Below are 23,420 nucleotides of genomic sequence, written 5' to 3'. Positions count from 1 at the left end.
GCCATCTGGAGTCACGAAAGCGGTCTTTTCCTTGTCGGCAGGGTCCATAGGTATTTGCCAATACCCCGATCGCAAATCAAGTGTTGAGAAGTAAGAAGCAGCGTGTAAGCAATCAATGACGTCATCTATTCGCGGTAGTGGATAGACATCCTTCTTCGTCACTGCGTTTAGATGTCTGTAATCCACGCAGAATCTCCAGGAGCCATCTTTTTTTCTGACCAGGATTACTGGGGCTGCCCAAGGACTAGACGACTCTTGAACGACACCTTTGTCCATCATCTCCTTGACTTGTTGTGCAATAACCTTTCGCTCGGAGGATGACACTCGGTAGGGCTTCTGGCGGATGGGGTGTGCGGAGCCGGTATCTTTTCTGTGACGAGCGCGGGACGACGGCAAATGAAGGGGTGCATCTCCATGCGTGAAGTCGAATGCAGCCTCATGCCTGGCAAGGACATGTACCAGTGCTTGCCGTTCCGACGTACCGAGAGCCTTGCTGATCATGCCAAGCATTAGCTCTTCAAAATGGCTATTATCGCAAGGAGAGCAAGCTGTAGAGACGTCCGTAGTTAGTGCTGCTATTGAGCTACATGTGGCTTTATCGAAGAGAGCGATTTTCATACCGCGAGGAAGGACAACCGGCGTGGCGGAACAGTTCAGCGCCCACAATGTGGCGACTCCTTTCGTCATGCACACGACAGAGCAGGGCACAAGTATATCTTTTTTAGCACAGTTTATGCGGAGAGGCCGAGCTGCTCTCGTTGTGGCCGAGCGTCATAAGTAGCGCCTCTGTCGTAGAGACGTGGCTGCTGTCGGGGCGCGAGTTCATAATCCTCGGTGCCCCTCGCCGCAGGATACGGGGCGATGGATGCCACGTTTGACTGGAAATCTGGTGATAAGCGGAAGCTGTGAGTGCCTGAATGTGTCGCTTGTGCGTGCAGGCTGAGCTCTTCCCGAACTATTTGTCTGATCGTTGATGCAAGATCGAGGGGCTGGTTGCTGTCCACGCTTGCAACTGTTGTCACATTGGCTAGCCTGCCAAACTTCGGCGTGATGCGCCTCGTTTTCAGCTGCTCGAAAGTACGACAATGCCGAATGATGTCAGTGACGGAAGCCAGGTTGTCCTTTGCGATGAGGAAATTATAGACGTCTTCGGCAATTCCTTTCAGGATGTGCCCGACTTTATCTTCCTCAGACATTCCAGAGTCCACCATCCTACACAGTTTTATTACCGCCTCAATATAGGTCGTGCAGGTTTCGCCTGGCACTTGCGCACGTTGCAGTAGCGTCTGTTCCGCCCTTTTCTTTTTCGTCGCGGAGTCGCCGAATCTCTCTTTGATTTCGGAAACAAATCTTCCCCATGTTGTGAACGTTTCCTCGTTATTGTCGAACCACAGCAACGCAGTATCCGTTAGGAAGAACACGACGTTCGAAAGCTGAGAAGCGCTGTTCCACTTGTTGGCGGCACTCACCCGGTGATAATGGACGAGCCATTCCTCGACGTCTTCGTCCGATCTTCCGGCGAAGGGACGCGCATCTCTCAGTTGCAGAACGGAACTTGTCGGCGCAGCTGTTGGAATGGGCCGTTGTTCGTCTGCGTCGTGGGACATATTCAGCTCCGGTAGATACGGTGGGAGTCCAGCAATGCGACGGCTCCGTCGAAGAATTTCTGGTTCAGCCTCCGTCTTCGGGTGTCGATTACCCAGCACCTTCCACCACAACTGTTACGAAGAGTTGCGAAGAAATGGTTTTATTTACAGGCGATGGATGATGATCGTCGCGTGATAGTAGCGCAGCTCGGCCTCTCCAACGCTTCGTCCTCTTCGTCTTCCCTTCTTTTCTCTTGTCCGTGCCTTTTGTATCTGTTACAATATAATAGAGCATTATTATAGTATTTGGAGCATGTTTTACATGGCCTAGTGTACTCATGATAAAGATACGAGCCTTAATAATTTGCGCATGTGTCTAGTTTAACGAAAACTTAGATATGTTGTAGTGACATATGGGTCGAACAGATGGAATGAACGCCACACAGGACGAGCGAGTAACAGCGCCCGACGGAATGACTTGGAATGAACCCGTTCCGCGTCTTTCTACACCGTCCGTAGAAGGAGTGCCCGATTTCTTCTTGCAGAGACCACGGTTTTCATTAACGACCACATAACACCAGACAACACACGTCTCTTTGCTGAAACCTTCGAAATAAAGAAAAACAGCCCGACTGGAAATTCCTACGGACGAACAACTGCCACATCAAAGCACGAAAGACATAAGGGAGCCCCGTGTACATCGTTTCCAGCACACGTGACCTTTCGCTAATCGCCTCGTAGCTGCCCACTCGTTTGTTTTCAAACGTAATCAAACAAATATTCTAGGTAATGTATCATTCTTCAGAACTTAAACGTTCCCTAAATAACACCAGGTTCAACCATAAAACCCTAAAACCCCAATGCGTGGACGCTCAAACAATTATAATAACAAGATATCTTTTTTGTCTAACCTGACTGATGTTTTCACTATCATCTGCCTCTCAGAAATATGGCTGACGAACACTGATAGGAAGCTATTTGGTATTCCCGGATACAAAATGGATGTGTCCTTAAGCATGTCCGGTATGGGGGTTCAGCAATTCTTGTCCAAGATAACCAGCCATATCGTCGTCGCCATGATCTCTTTCTTTCGCTATAACGCTGAATCTGTATTTCTAGAAATCGACGTCTTTTCTTTAGAAACAACGTCGATTTCCCCGTACAGATCTCCCCGTACAAAGCATGGACAGCCGACTTGCTCACATGCTCGAAGTCAAACAATCGCTCACCAGGAGATGGAAAGAACAGAGACACAATCGACGGCTGAGGAAAGAATTTCTTTCCTCAGCCGGCTGATTGCAGAAAATAGAAACACAATAATTGGATATTTACACCGTTCCCCATCATCTGGTTGCGCTAATTTTTGTTTTCAACACGATACTATTTTCGCCATAAGTGTAAACAAAGCACAAATGTTATTATACGCGGTGACATAAACATAGATAATACTAACCCCACACACAGTCCCTGCTACAATTAGATCAACTGATATGCAGTATATGGCCTAGATTCATTATGAGCCGTATCCACAAGATATCGTCCGTCCGGATCTCACTCATTATTAGACCATGCATTATCAAACATACACCTAGTGCAATGTGCTCCCGTAGTCGCTATTCCCACAACGGAGCACTATCCAGTGTTCGTTATATTAAAACTATCTACCCACCATACCAAAGCAACATAAAAACAGCTAGCTTTCGCACCAGTAACTTCTTTAATAAAATTGCAGAAATCAATTGTAACTCGATTTTTCCGAAAATAAACCCAATCCTAGCTCTTGAACAATTTGACGAAAAGTTAGAAGCATGTACTCAGAGTGTGAGAACCTAGCACAGGACACTCACTGGTTCTCAGCCCCTAGGAACCCACGAATAACAGGCTCCCTCTTACAGAGTAATAATAAACGTGACAACCTTCGTAAAAATGGAAAGGCCACCTTTTAATGTAACTTGAAAGTCGCGGTAGGTAATTTGTTCTAATACACTTACTAGACTCTTGAAAGAGGCCAAGCGCTCCAACTTTGAGAAATCGGTCATTAAACACTAAAATAATACCCGCAAATCCTGGGATATCATTAGGTCCTTTCTTCATCTGTTTTCACCAAAATGCCCATTGAACTAACTTAATATAGGAATAAGGGTAGTAACGGAAGCCACTCATATTGCACATGATTTCAATACATTTTTCTGTCCTACACATGACCATTCACCCCAAAGTATACGATAACCAATACTGTGGAAAATCCCCAATTGATTTTACTTTACCCTACGTCCCCCAAGGAAGTGTCCGATTGAATCGATAGTTTTTGAACAACAGGACTTGATAACTTACAGCCCTCTAATGTCAAATTAATATCACGCCATGTCGCCCATACACTCGCGCACATTATTAACTGCTAGTTCAAATCAAGCGTTTTCCCCGACAAATTAAAGCACGGTAAAATACCTCATCAATACAAAAGAGGAGACAAAAGAAACTAATTTCGCACTATCGCCCAATCTACATGCTATGCCTGTTTAGTAAAGTAATCGAGAAAGTACTTCTAAACCACTTAACAAACTATTTTCAATAATTTAATATTCTCTCACCTACACCACACGGGTCTCGCAAAGATTATTCGAATGAAATAGCTATAACATCATTCACTAACAAAAGAAAACACGCCCTTGAGAACGGCTATATCGGTGGCTCAGTTTTCGTTGCCTTCAGCAAACCAGTTGATACCATCTGTCACAACATTCTTTCTTACAATTTAGAAGCTCCGGGCATTCGTGACCCAGTTTGTTCGCTCATACGGAGTTACCTGTCTAATAGAACGTAAGTTGTAAGTTTCTGGCAACATTGCAGGAATGTATTCACTCCTACAGCAACATGTGGTTCCAAATTGGGTGCAAGGCAAATGTTAACAGATTTTTGGAGTAACTGAAGATGCACTTTCGATTGCCCTCGTTGACGTGCGTCACCAACCACCCGCCAAAACTAAAGAGGTCGCGGTGGTGTCACCTCTAAATCGATCTGTCTGGCACCATTTCAGTGCCCTGCAGGTTACAGGTGTAAAGCATTGAAGGAAGAGCGATGTCCATTTGATCACATGGCCCTCATGGCCGGAGTGCCTCATTTGAGGGAAAAAGCGCGCGGGCTTTGTCGAAACATTCAGCTCTTTCATGCCGTTCGTAAGATATAATCGTGGAAACAAGCTTTCACGCATGATCTGATTAATGCGAAAGCACTGAGCTGGTCTGTTTGCAATACTGAAATGTTTTGATGAGCCCATAAACAAACATCCTTGACACGTGAGGAATTTCAAGCGGCTCAAATAAAAAAATAAGTTTATTTTTCCAACGTTTCGGAACCAACTCGGCTCCTTCTTTAGGGGGGAGTGACGACGCAGATGTCGAGGCGCAACTTTTAAGCTTTCCTGTTCGAGGTAAGGGAGCACGAGGAGGAGGGGGTGATGAATGCTTCATGGCTACTTAATAATAATAATAATAATAATAATAATAATAATAATAATAATAATAATAATAATAATAATAATAATAATAATAATAATAATAATAATAATAATAATGTCTATTTGTGTCCCATAAAAGTACACGACACGGGAGACCTGCAGTAAAAGCTGTCATGAATCACAGCTTGACAGAGCCGTAGGCCCCCCATACGCGGGGCACTTACATAACGACAAAAAAAGGCATATAATACATGCTCACATTTCAAATTACACATTCCGAGCGTACAATGTAACGTACACAAAAATAAGGCAAGTTGGAAATACAAATTGCGAGTTCACGCGTGTAATAAAACATCACAGTCAACGATGGAGTAGTCACAAAAGAAATAACATAAATGCGGTTTCACTTATACGCAAGAAATTACAGTAATACGTACACAATGTTGGTAAAGAGAAACAAAACAGATAAAGCACACATAGTAAATTCAAAGAGGGAAAACAGAATCATTCCATCACCATGTACACTGTCAGGGATAACGGGGTAAAGAAAAACTTGGTTTGCAGAAACGAAAAATTATGAAAGTAACGGCCTAGAATTTGTTTAAGAGCTGTCGAAGTGCTTTGAATGTTGTATGTTCAAGTTTAACGTGTTCATTATTTAATCTATTAAGTAACCTGGGTAATTTGTTCTGTAGTGTCTTTAGAGCATACGTTGTTTTACAAGTTCTCACTTTCCAGGGCACAGTGTTATGTGTCAAGCGGGCAGAAGTGCTTTCCTGTACGTAAGCTAAACGTTGTAAAAAGGAGCTATTATTTTCTTTTGCGTTTTTAAATGCTTTGCCTAACATGTCGAACAATTTGGCCACTGGGATTACGTTGTACTTGTCAAAAAGATGCTGTGTGTGCGAGTGATAGGGCAAGCCCTCAACAATTCGAAGGAACTTTTTCTGCAACCTATGAAGCTTGTTTAAGTTTCCCTCTTTTGTGTCGGACCATATTAGATTGCAGTAGTTTATTCTGCTGGAAAACAATGAATTACGGATTAACATCATAGTTTGCGGTAGAAGTATATGGCGAATTCTTTATGTTGAACCTATTACTTGCGCAAGTTTATTTGCAACGCTATCCACATGAGCATCCCATAACATATGTTCATGAAAAGTGACCCCTAATGTTTTAATACTGCAAGTAATCTCAATAGGTGTCGCATTTATTGAGATAAGTTTGCTGATTGATATATGTTTATTTTAGCTCGAAATATTACAGCTTTTGTTTTATTCTCATTTATCAGGAGGTTATTCCTATGTGTCCATTCATCCAATTTTGCTAACGTGAAATAAGTGTTGTCAACAAGGTCCTCAATATCTTCACCACCTATCAATATGCTGGTGTCGTCAGCATACATGATAAATTTCAAACTTTCATTAATTTTAACAATGCCATTCACATACATATTAAATAAAAAAGGCCCTAGAATTCTACCCTGTGGGACGCCTGAGGAGATAGGTAGTGAATCTGAGTGATAGCCATTTATGACAACTATTTGTTGGTGGTATTCTAGATAACAACGTATAAGAGAAGCGACATTGCCACGAAAGCCATAGCATGCAGGTTTTTGAATTAGAAGTTTGTGATTAATGCAATCAAATGCCTTTCATTGGTCGTGGATATGCCCAGAACCAGTTTGCCTTCCTTCAAATGATGTAATAGATGTTCTTTTTGTGCTAGCAAAGCGAGTTCAGTGCACATGCCCTTACGGAAACCATACTGACTGTCAGTTAGCGGATTATGTTTTTGCTGAAATTCAGTTAGCCGCCTTAATATAACTTTTTCGAAAACCTTTGAAAACACAGGAAATATTAATAATGGCCGGTAATTTCCCAAATCATGCTTATCGTTTCTCTTAAAAAGTGCAATGACGCGCGCTATCTGCATCCTATGAGAAAAGGTACCTTCGTTTAAATAGAGGTTAAAGACATAAGTAATGTACTGAGATATAAGATCAGCAACGTATTTTATAGGTTTAATTTGAAGGCCGTCAACATGCCTGGCACTACTGTTTTTTAGGCTGAGAATTGTAGTAGTTATTTCCCCCTCGTGTACTGGATAAAGAAATAGAGAAATGAAATTTTTAGAAATGTATTCAAGATCATTGATCGGTGCGCAGAGTGCTCCAATGTTAACAAAATGTTTGTTAAAAGCATCTGCAAGTGCTTTGTGCATTACCTCAGTTCCATTTATTTTCAAACTCTGTATCTGTTCAGCAGGAACATTGTAATTTACAGAGATTGCAGGTTTTTCCATTTAACATCCGAAGATGAATTCGAAGAACTAAAGTCATTTAAACATTGCTCGCGCCTCGCCTTTTTGATGTCTTTATCTAGACGATTCCGAATTTTCTTAAAATGGCGGAAAATTTCTAGATCTTTGGTTTTTGTGAATTGAGCATATAAAGCATTCTTTTTGCGTATTCGAACAGATAGCTCAGGGGTGATCCATTGCTTGCGTATTTTATTATTGTGTTTTACGCACTTCAACGGAAACCAAGCATCGTGTATTGGTTTTAAGAGGATAATAAATGATTCATAAGAGTCATTTGCATATTTAGATTAAAATACAGTATTCCAAGCTATTTGCAGGATATTGGTACGAAACATAAAAAGAGTTCGTTCAGTTATCGGTTGAAAAAGGTGTGTCCACTGTGATTCCTTATTCTGTAGATGACCCTTGTAACATAGAAATATTCGCTTATGGTCGTTCAAATCCGACACGAATACGCCAGCTTTAACTGGATCTGGATTTATATTTGTAATGAATAGGTCGATTAGGGATGACGTATTCTTGGTCACCCTGGCAGGCAGTTTTATAGTATTCCAGCATGCATTGCATTTTAATAGCGTTTTAAGCCTGCGTTCTCATGAATCATTTTTCATCATGTTAATGTTGATGTCCCCCACCAAAAATTATGTCTAGTTTTAAGTCAACAATGAACGCAAGAAAAGTATCCAAGTATTCAAGAAAATGTGTAACAGAACCCCTTGCAGGGCGATAACAAACAGAAAACACTGTGTTATGAAGTTTTACAGTCAATAACTCATAATCCTGAGTTACCATCGAAAACTCATTCAATATTTCACACTCTAATGGTTTTCTAGTTAAAATGCACACCCCACCCCCACGACCGGTTAGTCGATTCAGATAGAAAGTATTATATCATGGAAGCCGGAAAATATTCACGTCATAGGTACACCATGTTTCCGCCAGCATAATAACGTCAAATGATTCTTTACTCTGTTAAATGAAAAGTTGTAAGTCATTTTCCTTGTTAGCAATAGATCGGATGTTTAGGTGAAAACATATGAAAGATTTGCGAAATGTTGGCTCTAAATGACTAATAAAAGTGTGCGGTAATACATAAGGCGTACTGAGTACATTTGCCATATCAGTGTTTCAGTTCAGCTGATTGTCTTACTCAGTTTTTCGCGGACGCTAGAATTAGAAATGACTACCGCGTTTGCCCCGTCTGTGAACCTTGTTGTTGTTGTGGCATACATACTTGTAGTTGTTACTTTTGGCCCAGAGCTTAGTTCCGAACAACAAGGCGCGTGTCCTTTTAGTTAAGTTCGACAAAAAAACACTGTCATTCTCACTTGACAGTTTTTCCTACTTTGGCACCATTTATCCCTGATAGCCTGATTGGCGAAACGACAGATTATACCTGGTGTTTTATCTGCCTTTAAAGGCAGGCGATGGGTGGCCACTATATCATTTTCCAGAAGTTGCGGCAAGTTGTTTAACACAGTCAGCTTATTTATTTCAAGGGCCAAGTTTTCATTCTGCACCGGCTTAATTCCATTAAGGGAATACTGCACCCATTCCACCTTAAGGGTGGTAGGCTGGGCGCAGTATGAGAAAACTGTTCCAAAGGATACCGGCCGTCAGGTTATATTCACAATGTAAGCACAGAACCATATCGGACCACTCCCAGCCTACTACCCTTAAGTGGCCATGAAGGATTTACCATCCCTGCTTAACACCCTTTTAACACACCCTGCTCCAACCCCTCCCCCGTCGTCATCGTCATCTCCATCGTCACTCCCCCCTGAAGAAGGAGCGGAATTGGTATTGAAACCTCGGGAAAATAAACATATGTTTTTGTTCCGAGCCACCTGAAAGTCATGATCAATTGACCCAACCAGACAGGCGATTCTGTCGAAATGTTTAGCTTCAAATCCTTGACAAGAGCTAGTAACTTAGCGACAAGCAACACTTCAAGCGATTTTCAAGCTTTCAAAATTCCAACATGCCTTAAAGCGTTTAAAAGTACGCATTTTGGTTTGGTAAACGCATGAAGGTATGCCGAAGGCATGCAGTAAGAGTCATGAGTGAATGTTTTGATCGATACAGGTGATTATAGAAACACTCCTCGTTACATTCACAAGAGCATAGCACAATACGGTGCTTGCGAAACTTAAAACGCAATGTACAAATTCGTTCATGATACACAAAACACGCTGTGACAAGAAAAAAGTATAAAAAATCTGAAAAGCGTAAATAATTTGGGGGTCACAAGTGAATTACTTATTTCACTAAAACCTCACATAAGATTGCAAAGCATAGCGCGAGTATCATCTGCTTAGCGCCGTGGGCACTAAATGAGATATATGGTGTTGCCTCACCTACAACATCGCCAACCCAATTGTTGTCGTATTTTCCATTCACCGAAAGAAAACCCGTTATCGCCAAACCGTAGTGATGCAGTCGTGTTCTATGAGATATTATTTGCTAATACTGACAACTGTGGCGTAAAACACATCAGCTGATTTAAGTTCGCAATTATCTTGGGCGCCATTTTAAGTAGGCATTTGAAGGAAATCACTTGCGAATAGTGAAAAAGGGAGCAAAGTGGGCTCAACTTTTATATACTCGACAACCGATAAGTTATCCTTGAGGTCATTTGTGCAATATCTGACCTAGCCTTACAATGAGTGTCCTTGAAAGAATCCGACGAGTGTCCCATGGGCCAAATGGAAAGATATTGCGCTTTGTTATTTTAGTGGACCTAAGTTTCATATTGTACTAGCACATACCTAATACCCCTGAGTAAGAAAAATGGGAACATTTGACAAACGAACGTTTGGGTAACACCTACCATGAGAGCGCCCGTCAACAGAAATTCGTATATGGAGAAGGAACGTGGCTCCCTTATCTTCGTGGCATACACAGCTTGGAAACCTTCATCGGTCCAGATAGCGTAGTGTCTCTCGTACACATTTACCACTACCTTGATTTCCGCTGGGTTGACTGCCGCATCCTTGCGAATGAAAAAGGTCTCACTCGGCTGCTCCTGGGTCAGAACGATACGAATCTGCACCCAAGACCTGGAAAAAAGCCGCGCGTAGCACGCTTTTACGGAGGTTCTTTTATCCAGGCATTTTTTTTCTCTCTCTTACAGAATACAGTTCTTATAGTTTATATTAAGCCCAGTCGTATCGAACATCAGCCATGAACGCTACCGGTCAACTTCGCGTCGTCGAGCAGTGCCGCCAACCCACACGACAAGTACCGCTTTTGCTAGCCGATGTAGACAACCACGCTTTTTTTTTTCGCTTTGCCGCTGGAACAGATGGATGTTGAAGACGCCGATAAAAATCTTGTATGTGGCGAAGTTTAATACCCGCGTGAGTCCATGTTTAGGGAGATACGATCGCCTATTCCCGCGGTAAACATAGCACAGCATGTATCCCGTCTCAGATAGGCTACTTGCCCACACTGATTTGAACACTAAATATGGATTATCAAAATCCCCAATCATAGGCTATTTTAGTCGCTGCGCAGTGCATAGGTCTTTGCGCGATATCTATTCAACAGCGTCTTGCGCATGTCTACTCCATTCTTACACCTGACGGTGATGCGCGAACAAACTTACGTAAACGCTTCAGACAGCAAGAGAAAACAGGGGAGCCTATAACGTAAAGCTATTCTGCCATCAGCGCTCCGCGATTGGTCAAAAACTTTTTTTTGGACCCCCCCCCACTTCGCCTGTCCATCATGCGTCGTCAAGAAAACCGCGATGGCTCCCAATCTGACATGGCGTGCCCACACTAATTGTGCATGGTTCTAACGAACAAAATAAACATTATGGTTTTTGATTCGACGCCTTCTCGCCATTAACCGTCCGCTATTGGTCAGAAGGTTTCAGGCTGCACCCACTTCACCTGTCTGTCATTCGAAGTCATAAAGCCGCGAAAACTCATTGTGCCAAAGGGACGTGTGCGCGTTAAAGATGCATTATTATGCCGTACAAAACTGGTTTGTTTTTCTGTACAGCCGGAGACTGCCCTATTGTGAAAGGAATGGAAGGTGGCTGGCGCCGATCGCTCAGGCACTGGCTACTCGCACCTGCCGCAGAGCATGGCTTTATTTGCGTAGAACAAAACTTTTTGAGCGGCCGTGTAACGTCATCCAGCCCTGTCGGCACGTATACGATCTCGCTCTTCCAACTGTTCTTTGCAGAGGATTCATTTTAGCGTCACTTTTAACCCTCCGTTACACGTCGCCGCGATTTTAGACAAGCCACCGCAAGCTAAGTAAGGGAAAGCGGACCTATCCCAGACGCCGGCACCTCCTTGTTCATCCGGTTATCTTTTTTTCAGCGTGCTGGCTTGGCCCCCTCAAAACCCTCTCCGTCAGAGCACACTCTTTACTTCTTGTTAGCCAACTAAATAAGAAAAACCGATTACTGTAGGCAATGTTATTCCTTTTGAGAGCAAACAAAAGTGACCTCCTATTAAGGAGGAGAGCGTTTCATTGAGCTGTTCAGGCAACGCTGCGGTTCACCGCCCGTTGCTTGTGTCGGCGGTTACGTAAATTGGACGTGAGGAAATTCGGATAAAAACATGTTGGAATAGTTTTACGTTGTAGGGCCCCAGGTGTTACTACACATAGGAATGGGTGATACTCTAAAAGAGGGTAACAAGAGAACGGAGCAGCGCAGAGCATTTAATACAAAGATTTTAGCCCAGCACATTGAACTTGCGCAATGTTGAAGATGCTACAAAATACTTTTAGGTGGCAAATTTTGGAGAGCTGATAAATGCTGAGTAGTCCATATCGGCCACCGTCACTGTCTGTGTCGGTCACATGTATATTTTATTGCATTTTCTTATTTTTTTACAAACTACTGCAAATAAAGTTGTGACCCGAGCAGAAGTGGAAAACAGCTTAGTATACAAATCGAAATGATGGAAAAGAAGTTTCTAAATGTGCATAAATAACAAACAATTCTTAAATAAGTTATTGCTGTACGAAAGAACAATATATATACAGGGCTGGTAGTAAAGAACATTTCTGAAACAGGAAACAATTTGAAAGGTAGCCAAACAAAGGGAACGTATATGCATATAGAAAGAAAGAGGGGGAGAGAAAAAGATGCAGCCTATACAAGAAATGACTGACGCATACCACCCAAAAAAAAAAAAAAGACATCCGTTTGTTAAACGAACATTTATGCGATGTGGATGGATATATGAGCGGACACGAATATATCAGTGGGCACAGCATTTCATTTGTCGACTGTTCTTGATTGAAAGAAAACTTGAAGGCATTAGCACGAGCGAATGCAGGGGTTAGCACATTAGGGTTGCGATACCCTGGGCGGCTTGCAACAGCATTTATTGACAAACGTAATAGCGATTTTATTACCACGTAATACAATGCTGCCTAGAACGCCTCCACGTTGCACCCAGTCAAGAATTTAGTAAGAATACTGGTCGGCAAAAATTTTCTTGAAAACGTTGCCTCTTAATCCGAATATTTCTGAACTGGCGCTACAAACTATTTTCCTGAAATTATGGGGTGGTATCGCCGTCTAAAATTTCGGGAGCAAAGTAAATTTCGATGTGAAAACAACAAAAAACAATTTTGCAAAATTTAAATTGTCTATTTTTTAGCGAGAGATGTCGGAACACATTGTACGTTTTAGACGCTTGATGAAGATAAAATTTTCTTTTTTTACGAGGTCAAGCGTCAGTGCGGCTTCTCATGTCTAGTCAAATAGTTTCGTTCTAACCCAGGCTAGGGAGGCTGGAAACACGTGGCCTTGCGAACATTGTCGTCAATCGCTGCAAACTGCTCTGCGCCTCAGCGTCGCTTCACAGCACTCACACCAACTGGATGGCTTTCGTTCGATGACGAAATACTCTGGGATGATGTGGACTGCCATCATATCGGCAAGGAGAGATTACGAGAAGCGAACGAGCTCTTCCATGCTGCACAGTCGTCGGGTTGCCGAATGTAAACACAGCGGGTGGGTTCGGGACGCTGGTTTTGAAAGCGACTGCGTCGGCGGTGTAGATTGCAATTGTCGGAGTTGTTCAATATGTTTGGGCTTCAGGATCCTTAGCGGAGCATTCGTGTTTGCCCCACACCAGGCGACTACGCACTCTGCACGTACACGCGAGAGCAATGCACCAATCGTTAACCACCACTCATCGTGATGCGCTGAGCGTTGTGCACGGCCGCTCACTCTCGTTAACTCGTGTTGCCAAACTATTATTTGCACGTAATTTACGTGCACGTGTACAGCGTGTAGTGTATTGCTTAAGTGTGGGATGTGGGGGAAAAGTAGAATGATTCCTTTGGGCCTGTAAATTTTACCGTTACGTTGTAATGTTCGCATCAGAGAATTGCTTTACTGTTTGCCTTTGTAATATTCGGGTATTGCCAATGCGCACTAATACAATATCATACTGACATACAAAAAAGAATTATTCATCCGATTTCTGTACATCTCTCTTGCTGCGAAACGAAGCTGTCATAGGGAGATCTAATACAATGTGGCTTAAAGCATTTTCTACTAACCTTCTCGCTCGCTTGCGGTCAAATTTAATACCACATTTTAATACTACATTTGGCTTACTATGGGTTATCTCATTCTGAATAAATCGGAATATGCGTGACCTACTTATGTGTCTAGCAGAAAGTTCGCCAAATGCGGGAACGGAACCGTGGCGCTCTCTGTCGTTATAGCAGCGAAACCAGGCGCATGCCTTATTTCAACCACAGCCTATACTTTCACCTTGCAAGACGGTGAAAGGTTTCATGGTTCTGTTACATCATATTCTGCACATTCTGCTAGGTGCTTAAGTAAAAAGGCGCGTACAAGCAAGTTATGCACTCGTATGTGGTAATAAAACCCGTCCAGCTTAAAATAAAGTGCAAACATGCCAGCAGCTAAGCGAGAAGAGTTATTTATACTTCGTTTTTCACCTGTGTTTTGAACAAAATATTGCACCACTGGTCTACAAACGGGCCGCCGGGCTAGGGACAGGCTTTTCACGGCTCCCGGTTCCACTAGCCTTAGTACAAGGTTGGAGCCTTCTTCGGAACATTAATCACACGGCACTCAAAGCGTTATTATTTTCGTTACAAAATGTGCGTGCTAGCCGCCGCTGGTATGTCTGGAAGAAGATGAAAGAATACAAGCAGAAAATTAAATTCTGTCTTTTATATGCCAAAATCATGATCTGATTGTGAGGTGCATCCTACAGAGAGACTGTGGAATATTTTCGGCTACCTAGGTATCTCTTAATGTTACCCAATACACGTGAATGTAGAATGACGTGTTTAGCTGCAGCTCACATCTGCAGATTGGAAAAGAAACCTTAAGCATGTTACCTTTCTTGTTGCTTCTAAAACGCTAAGATTATTATTCTTTATTATTTCTCTAAGTGGAGTGATCACGGCGGTAACAACTAAATATCAAACGACCGGCGAATCTATTGACGTGCTCCATTTCTTGATGTCTTTTTTCGTGAAGGAACTCCATCCAACATTAGCATATTCTAACCGCGTCCTTAGCGATGAGTTGTATGCTAAATACTAAACAGGTGAAGGAGGATACTTCAACTTGTATCTTAGGACACCTAACTTGCGTTGAGCAAGCGCCTGTTCATTATGAATATGATCTGACCAGCTTGGGCAATTGCTAATCGTATCACCGATATGGTTAAAGGACTATGTTTCTGCTATGGGGGTATGTTTATTAGAGTAGTGATATTCGAAGGCAGCCTTTTTAGTGACGGTCATAAACATGTTTCTTTCCATCGGTAGTCTTCATTTCACAGCCATAAGACCAATCGTAAAATACGCTAAGGCTTTTGTTTAAAGTTACATGGTCAACAGTATTGTTATTTGCTTTAAACAGCAGTCACCTACAAACAACCTCATACTAAACCTTTCATCGTGTTCCGTGTTTAGGCCATTAATGAACACAAGGAAAACCAGAGGTCATAGCAAGCATTCTTGCGGCACTATGAAATTTATGGACAGGTGTTCTGTGTGTAGTTAAGTGGACGACGCGGGAGGAGGTGCAGCTTGAAGTCGCATTGGCGCAGGAAACGCGAATGTCGGTGGTGCAGGTCGTGCGGCGACGTCGGCATAGGTCAGAGGTGCAGCCACGGGAGGGCAGGGTTGAACTAAAGGTAGCGACTCGGCAAGTTTCTCGCGAACGGCGCGCCTAATGGGAGCAGCCAGAAATGTGTCAGGCTGGCGAGGTCGATCGTTGAGAGATACCATAGACACTTGGCGCGCCACCTCCTCACGAATGAAATCCTTAATCTCAACAGAGAGCGACGATGCGGGCGTGGAGTTGGAGCGAAGCGTGAGGCCCGAGAGACAGTCGCCAGGAGCAACCGCGCTGCCCGTAAGGACCCTTTGTCTACGCAGCCCATCGAAGCTCTGGCAGAAATGAGGACAGCAACGACAGATGTAGGGTTTCGCGCCAGGAGCATTTGAAATGCGTCGTCCTCAATGCTTCAGAAGAACTTCACTTTGGCCGATTTGGTGTTTACTGCATATATATGCATAAATATGTCCTCAATGCCCTTGAGGATATGCTTCGCCTTGTCCTCTTCACTCACGGTGGAATATACGCGGGCGCAAATATCCACGACATCCTCTTGTAGCTGGTGTAAGTCTCGCCGGGCTGTTGAGCACGCTGGAGTAGACGCTGTTCAGTACGAAGTTTTCTCTAGGCTGGGCGACCGAAGACTTCCGCGAATGCTGTTTTGAAAGCGGAGCAGGTTTGTAGTTCCCGTTCATGATTGTGGAACCCGAGGTTCGCAACGTCCGCAAGATAGAAGGGGATAGTACGTAGCTACGTCAGGTCATCCCACTTGTGATCACTGACGCGCTCGTAGGTAGAGAGCCAATCTGCCACGTCAGTCTCACGTGATCCGCTAAAAACAGCCAGGCTCCCGCTGCCGCTGGGCGGCGCCGCACATGATAGGAACGGCGGATGCTCCAAGCAGATTGTTGGGAGCCTCGTTCATGGTAGCGGCTGGAGCAGTTGTCAAAGTCCCGCTGCGAAGTTTCAGGGTGAGGTCGGGGAGTGCAGCACCTCCCACCAAATGTAATATGAGGATTTATTATACGACACTAGGCACAGTCCAGTTGCACCGGCAGTACACGGACGCAGATCGCGTGCAGAGCCAACACAAGGGCGTTTTCTTCGTCGTCCTCTTCACTACAAGAGTAATGCCTTTCAGTGGTGACAAATTGTTTTGGCTTGCTCAAATAATCAGATATACATTTCATTTGACTCGATGGAAGATGTAGACAGTTAAGTATTACCGTCCAAGAAGAATAAGAGAACCTGTCGAAAGCTTTTCTAACGTCATTGACTATTACGATTATCTGGCAATCTTTATCATTAATTGAGGTGATTGAGTCAACCGCCAAAGAGTTGTAGTCGATAGCCCCCTTCGAAAGCTGCGTTGCGATCAGGAGGGAATTTTCAGTTTTTTCTAGGAAATTTGTCTTGCAATTAGAAAATGATGTGCTCGAATAGTTTGCACAATCTGCACTTCTAAGATATTTGATGATAGTTAGGTAACAATGCAGGTTCGCCTTTTTTTCTTTAAAGAATGAGAACTGCCTGAGTGAACCGCCGGTCTGCACGGACTACACCATGTGCAAATGAAGAGCGACAAATTATAGCAAGAAAACGGGAAGGTGATTCGGCACAGTGGAGTAAAATGTATTCGGAGTATTGCCGCATGTTGGTTTTCTTTCAGAAGCAGGAAAAAGACCACTTCGCGAGTTATGAATTTAGGCCTCATATAAGCTGTGCGATCAGTAACAATGCGGACATGCTGGTTTGATTTAGAGAAGGCGGAATGAAAGTGTCCATCAAATCGAACGCCTTTTTGCGTAGCCTGAAGTGACAGCTACGAAAGATTGATTCCCTCAAGACCATAAACCACGAACTTGCACATTTAGGAAAAGCCGTTAAAGAAGGTGACAAGTAAGCTTGCTTGACGTAAAGCCTACATACCGGTTATTCTGGAGTGCTGTTCCGCTGAAGCAGACATAAGTGCCCGGGTACAACACTGGCATGCTTGGCACTTCCAATCCGCTCTGTAAGAGATGACAATTATTAATTCAAAATGTGAAGAACCTGTGTTTTCGGAGCCTCCGGTATTGTGACCGATCACAGTTGCTTTGCTAGTGCGTTTTAGTGCACTTGAAACAAATGCTCAGAGAAGATATTTCATTGTTGATAGTTTAAAATTTTTTTTAGCTTTCTCTCGCTTTGCTTTCTCCATAAACTTGGCCGATGTTACTACAAGAGGCAACTATGAAAAAAAAAGAAACGTCAGTTATGCTTCAACATTTATCTTAAACGTTAAAACATGTTTACACACACGCGGTATACAAACCGTTGTTGTAGGCTTAGTCTTTGGCAAACTACCACAATAAAAACGTCTTTTCATGCATCCTCCTTCAGAAAGACCATGACAAACGGTTTTCTGACATTTGTTAAAAAACATTACCATCACCAGAGTACGAGAAGTCACATGGTCAGGAAAGAGAACCCGTACAAGAGTAACTTTTTGGTTGTTCTATTGTTTTATTTCTACAATATTCACCAATTGTATGAAATCACTGAACCCAACAAGTAGTGTCAATACACTCGATGTTAGCGGAAGTACATTTTTTAGTATTCTCAGGAGATTTGCTCAAGCTAATGCACTAACCTCAAAATCGGCGTTTACAACCACTGCGCTCTAAAGAAAAACTCTCAAAATGGGTCATGTTAAAGTTGGCTGTCCTAAGCAATGGCGTAACTTTAACCTCTTTACGTTGTAGAGGGAAAGAAAAAAGGTTAAATAACGTTAAAATTGCGGACAAGGGGAAATAATACGCGTGTGTTCCTTTCTTCCACTTTTTCTCGTTCTTTCGCGCTGTTTTAACCTTCTTTGAAGTATGATCCAACTAGGCAGCAAGAATGTCCTACTAAAGAAAGAAGGGATTCAGTTTTGTTTCATTCATTCGCTGTTTTGAAGTTGCTAAGCGGTGTATTTACCTCAATATTATAAAACAATGTTGTAGGACTAGGCACTAAGAATTGGCGAAATAGAAGCCTCAGCTGCTTATGTTTCCTAATCCAAACTTCAAAGTTTAGTTCTTGGAATAACAACAACAAATTACCTTGTTGTACTATATACGTTCCAGGTTGTATGGTAATCAATTAACTCTAGAACTAACTGTACTAAAGCTAGTTTCCGCGCTTGTTTCAGCAATTAGCATTTTGCTTCATGCGTTGAATCAAAGATGAGGTTCGCCCACTACGTGTGTAGCAGTGAAGCGGTTTACACGACATGATATGACTAAGGTATCACAAACGTATACCGCCTTTTAAATGATAACGTAATTTCCTATTAGTTGGGAGCATTGGCTATGCTGTCGCGCTGTAATAACGATGAAGAACCCAACTCTGGCCCAATTGAGTCTAGATCGTTTCGCAACTCAATACTGCACCTCGACTTCAGAAAGTGCATGGCAGCGCCAGCCCTCGAGAGAAGTGGTCACTGCACTTCAATCACACCCAAGGAGAAATGTTGGGAAGCGCAGCCTTTGTTTCAGCCGATGGGCAGCGCTGCGCATTGCAGGACGGTGGAACGCAGGAAGGGCGTCGAGTAGAGTATCGTTTGAGAATACGGGAGTAGTTATTTTTGGTACGAACAGGGTGAAATAGGTGACATTCAAGCACAACGATAGCGGCGAGCCCACGCGTCGGTCATCAAACAATGATTTCCGGGTTAAGAGGGTAGGCCATTTACACGTGACTCATTGTGCTTTCCAGAATAATCGATGGTACTCCCATTTATACGAAAACGTGTGCCACTCTACGCTTCAAGCGTGCGATCTGATTAGACATGCCGGCGCACTTTGGGGTTAGTGATAACTTAGCAACCGTGTTACAAGCGTAAAATGGTCATTGGAAAGAGACATGTACTCGTGTCAATTCCCTCTTCTGAACAACCATCACCCTAACCCTTACTAAAAAAAACATGAAAGCAGAAAAGACGCAGTTTCGCTCGCAATGCGAAGCATCGCTTGTGATGGCAAATTGGTAAACAAATATACAAAGTAATGATACCAGCTTCACCGGCAGTATACACTTAGAAACATTAGCTTACTGAGTGAATTCACAGGCATGGTGTCAGCGCGCACAAGCAAACATGAACAAATCACAATAAATGACCGCGAACACTTGTTGTCAAAATGCTGGCGTTAGCGAGCGCTGCAGCAGCAGCGAGAGAAGTAACCTTCCTGCTCTCTATCGCTTCAACGCAAAGTGAGCCTACCCAGGTACGAGCCGTGCGAAGGCCCTTTCAAGATACGGCACGCGCCACCGCGCAAAGTAAGCACTTCCTGGCACAGTCGAAGCCGCCTCCCCTTCTCTCCCGCGCAGCGTCCCTGCTTTCCTCCCTTCCGTGCGCGAGATGGCGCCACAATCGTCAGTTCCCCCACACGCCTGGCCGCGAAATTCGCAGTGGCTGCCGGAGCACAACGCCGCCACGCCTCCTTCCACGGCCTTAATACGCGAGACTGCGCGTTTGCTCTCCGCTTTCCTGCTTTGCGCGCGCCAGGTGGAGCAGCTATCGTTGGCGCCTCTCGCTTGCTTTCATTCGCACATATAGCATGCGGCGCGCGGTGTTGGTGCGGTCGTCACTTGACTTTAAACGGAACATCACGGCAATGCCATCAGCAAAAATGCCCCTGGAGTGGCCCTATAATTTCTGTCGCAATAAAAAAATAAAATGACGAGGGGAAGAACAAAGCAATTTCGAAATATATTTTTCAGACTCCGTTGGCATGCACAGAATGGTTTAAGCCCCTGTACGTGAACGGCTTCATGTCATTCATGGCGCCGCTTACATTGCGTGACACCATCGAGCGGGACTTCACAGTCCTGTGCACCAAGGCGTCGAGGAATGTTCACATAGTTTTATCGAGAATGTTGCTAAACTGAATAGCAGAAGGCACTAAGGTTTCGCTAAATTTGTCACCAATGTCTCTAAGCTTGTCGATAAAACTGTCTGCCTAGAAAATTTTATATGCTCGTTACAATAATTAAATGCGGTTAACGACAGCAACTTTTCGTCATACCAAACTATTTCATTGCTTTAAGAGTGAGAACTATTTATTTAGCATTTAGTTAACGAGTTAGGCTGCCATGAATTATTCGATTCAGAAGGAGCGCGCTTGACCTACGGCAGAGCGATACAGGCCAACAATGGCCATGTCGCAAGCGCTCGCCCTTTGCGCAAGTCCGTATTGATTTCGAAAGCGTGCCACATTTCTTTACACACTTTCAAGGATCTAGGAAGCGCGATAACAGGAGTGCTAGAAAATGGTGCCATTGGACATGCCAGTAAATGTGAAAGGAGTGAAATTAGTGATTTCTGAACTCATTTAGTCCAACATCGGCATTTTGACTGAAGGCTACTACCTTAATATTTCTTCTCTGCGCGTTTTTCTCAAATGACTGCGCTCGCTCACTGTGGGGTAACAGTGAAAATTTAGCCTGTTTTTAACTTTACTTTTACTAAAATGATCAAGAGGAAGCAACGCCCTGAAGAGATCGAGCTAAGCCACAATCATTTAATAAACCACCCTACTTTGTCTTCGCTCTTACATAAACTAAAGCTTCTGCATTATATCTGCATTTGCTATTTTTTTTCATTTTTGCGAACAGCCACAAAGCGCTAGGCAAACTGAAACATTTACCTCCAACAAAACATCGTGACCTCATCGCGAGGGAGGAAACGCGTGATAGAAAATCGAATCAGATCTTAATCTCGCCAACATCATCGCTTCACTGCACTGGCCCCTCAAGGTTGTGAAAATTCCCTAAGGTAGCTTCTGATACCACGCCGCTGGCAGCGCCTTATTCGGCACTGTCAAGACAAAGTTGCAACATATAGAGGGAGTCGCATTTATTTAGCCCATTTTATTTTCGAATGTCACACCAACTTTGGGACATTCATCTGAACCTTTCAAAGCTCAATCTAGGCAATAACCGAGTCTAGCGTGCACGCCGTTTCCATGACACACAAATTATTGGCAAAACATTAGTTTAGCTTAAATTTTTTCAGAATCTCTTCCTCGAATACGCTTCCTGACGATCAGCATGCCATACAAGGGCCGAAAACAACTTACTCCGGAGAAGACATATGCACGCCTTCGTTTCAATTCTGTAAAATGCGCCTCGTAGACGGTCAGCGCATCGGCATTGATGGTTAGCCTCTGCAAGGAGCTGAATCTCCGGACAGGATCTTTCAAAAACTTCTTATCATCCCAGTAGAACTGCGTGTGTAATCAAGATATCAGAGAGATCATACCTCGGCAGAAACACGGTTGTCTATTCACAAGAGGCATAACATCATGCAGGAATTCCAAGCAGTATTCGAACGAACGCACGGTTCGTTCGTTTGAAGAATCTTGAGTACTTTCCTTCCGCACTGAATGATCGACCATTATTGACTTACAACTCGGTTTTGTCAAAATTGCTGCGAAAGGGAAGCTAACGTTTTCCTCTTTAACTCTTGTTTGACAGGAAATGATCTATACTTGGTAAATGCTCAAGTAAAAATTGATGAAATTCGTCACATATTCTCGGTAATTTCTATTGTTACGTATCCCTGCTACAACAGCTACTACAAAAGGCGCTGCATCGGCAGAAAAGCGAGTGCTAGTCTACGATGATTCAAATCGCCAAGTGAAAGTGCGCGTTTTTAGAGACAACTGATGGCGTTGTTCTCAGCTAAAGAAAGGCAGACAGTGTGCCGATGTTTGCGAAAGTGAATATAGGACAGACAGAACCAACTGGACGAACGCACCCAGCGCGCACAGGATGTAGCGGACAACGTTGAGTGTCTCAGAAGTGTACCTAGAGGGAAAACTAATTCTCATAATCTCTCAAGCGGCATTACCGCGCTAGCAACTTCTTCAGCAGAATAACATGCGCGCTCTCCGAGTAATGCTTTCAAAGCATGAGCGACATGGCACCATCAGGAATAATTTTGTAGTTCACGCCACAACAGTGACGCAACCCTTTGTATGGTCGAAAGCCGCGACTGAGGAAACTTTCTGGCAAAACTTCGGTGGATAGGATTCCACGACAAAACTTGAACGCCCAGGTAGTATTGAACTTGTCCTCGGCGGACGCTGCAGGGGCGTGCATGTACTGTTGCGTGGTGTGCAAACGTGCAAGTCGGCGGACTTCCTCCGCTTATTCAATAAGTTAGCATTAGGTATGTGAATGAAGTCCTGTCATCATGTGGAAGCATAGCATCCTGAATGGTTCTAGACTTCCCACCGGTGGACATGACAAAACGGTTAAAAGCTTGTTGTTTGCTGTATGGCAGTGTTGCAAGCGAATGTAATGTATAGAAGAATCTGAAGCCACGTCTCATGCGGCACATATGCATGCCCGAATAGCACGTAAGCAATGGTTCTGTCCAATCGTTCCGCCATTCCGTTAGTCGGTGGATCGTATGCAGTCGTCTTGAAGTGGCTCGTGCAGCTCAGCTTGTACACGTCTTCGGACAGGTGGTCATGAACACTGCTCATCTGTCGGTAGGCTAATGGCGTACGACGGGCCGCCATGTCGAAGCAAGATCTCGTCTATAAAAATTCAGAGCTCATCCACAATGTAAAGATGGAAAACCAGGGAAGTTGTATTCCTCAATAGCTATATTAAGTTCCATAGGGCGTTATGCTATATTGGTTGAATAAAGGCACAAACACATAGCTTTCTTGTTTGTATCGTCATTTTTATATATTTATTGTAATTTTTTCACTCGTTTTATTTGATTTTATTATGTCTATTTGTTACCGTTTACTTTTGTTCATACATATGCACTGACCTCTCGGCACGCATCGTCATAGAGTGTCGTTTGGGCAACATTGCTCCGGCGCATTGTTTTTGTCAACATCATAACTTCCTCGTTTCTTTCGTCTTCTTCTTTATTTTTTTATTTTTATTCATTCAAAACTTTTATTTTTCGTAATTTTCATTTTTT

General features: G+C 43.5%; 1 protein-coding gene across 2 annotated transcripts in view; it reads right to left on the bottom strand.

Annotated features, from left to right (window-relative positions):
• LOC142582001 (uncharacterized) overlaps positions 1-23,420 on the bottom strand; it is a 47,788-nt gene that overhangs the window by 2,851 nt on the left and 21,517 nt on the right. Inside the window, exons 4-6 of one of the 2 annotated variants that reach the window (XM_075691434.1) lie at positions 21,556-21,702; positions 17,381-17,463; positions 10,196-10,424 (exon numbers count right to left, since the gene is read on the bottom strand). In XM_075691434.1, coding sequence (XP_075547549.1) covers positions 10,196-10,424; positions 17,381-17,463; positions 21,556-21,702 — 459 coding nt within the window. The remainder of the gene's footprint in view (positions 1-10,195; positions 10,425-17,380; positions 17,464-21,555; positions 21,703-23,420) is intronic. The other variant, XM_075691435.1, reaches the window with a different exon arrangement.

This window comes from Dermacentor variabilis, chromosome 5 (genome assembly GCF_050947875.1).
Source record: "Dermacentor variabilis isolate Ectoservices chromosome 5, ASM5094787v1, whole genome shotgun sequence".
NCBI lineage: Eukaryota > Metazoa > Arthropoda > Arachnida > Ixodida > Ixodidae > Dermacentor > Dermacentor variabilis.
This window is presented reverse-complemented; position numbering and strand designations above follow the sequence as displayed.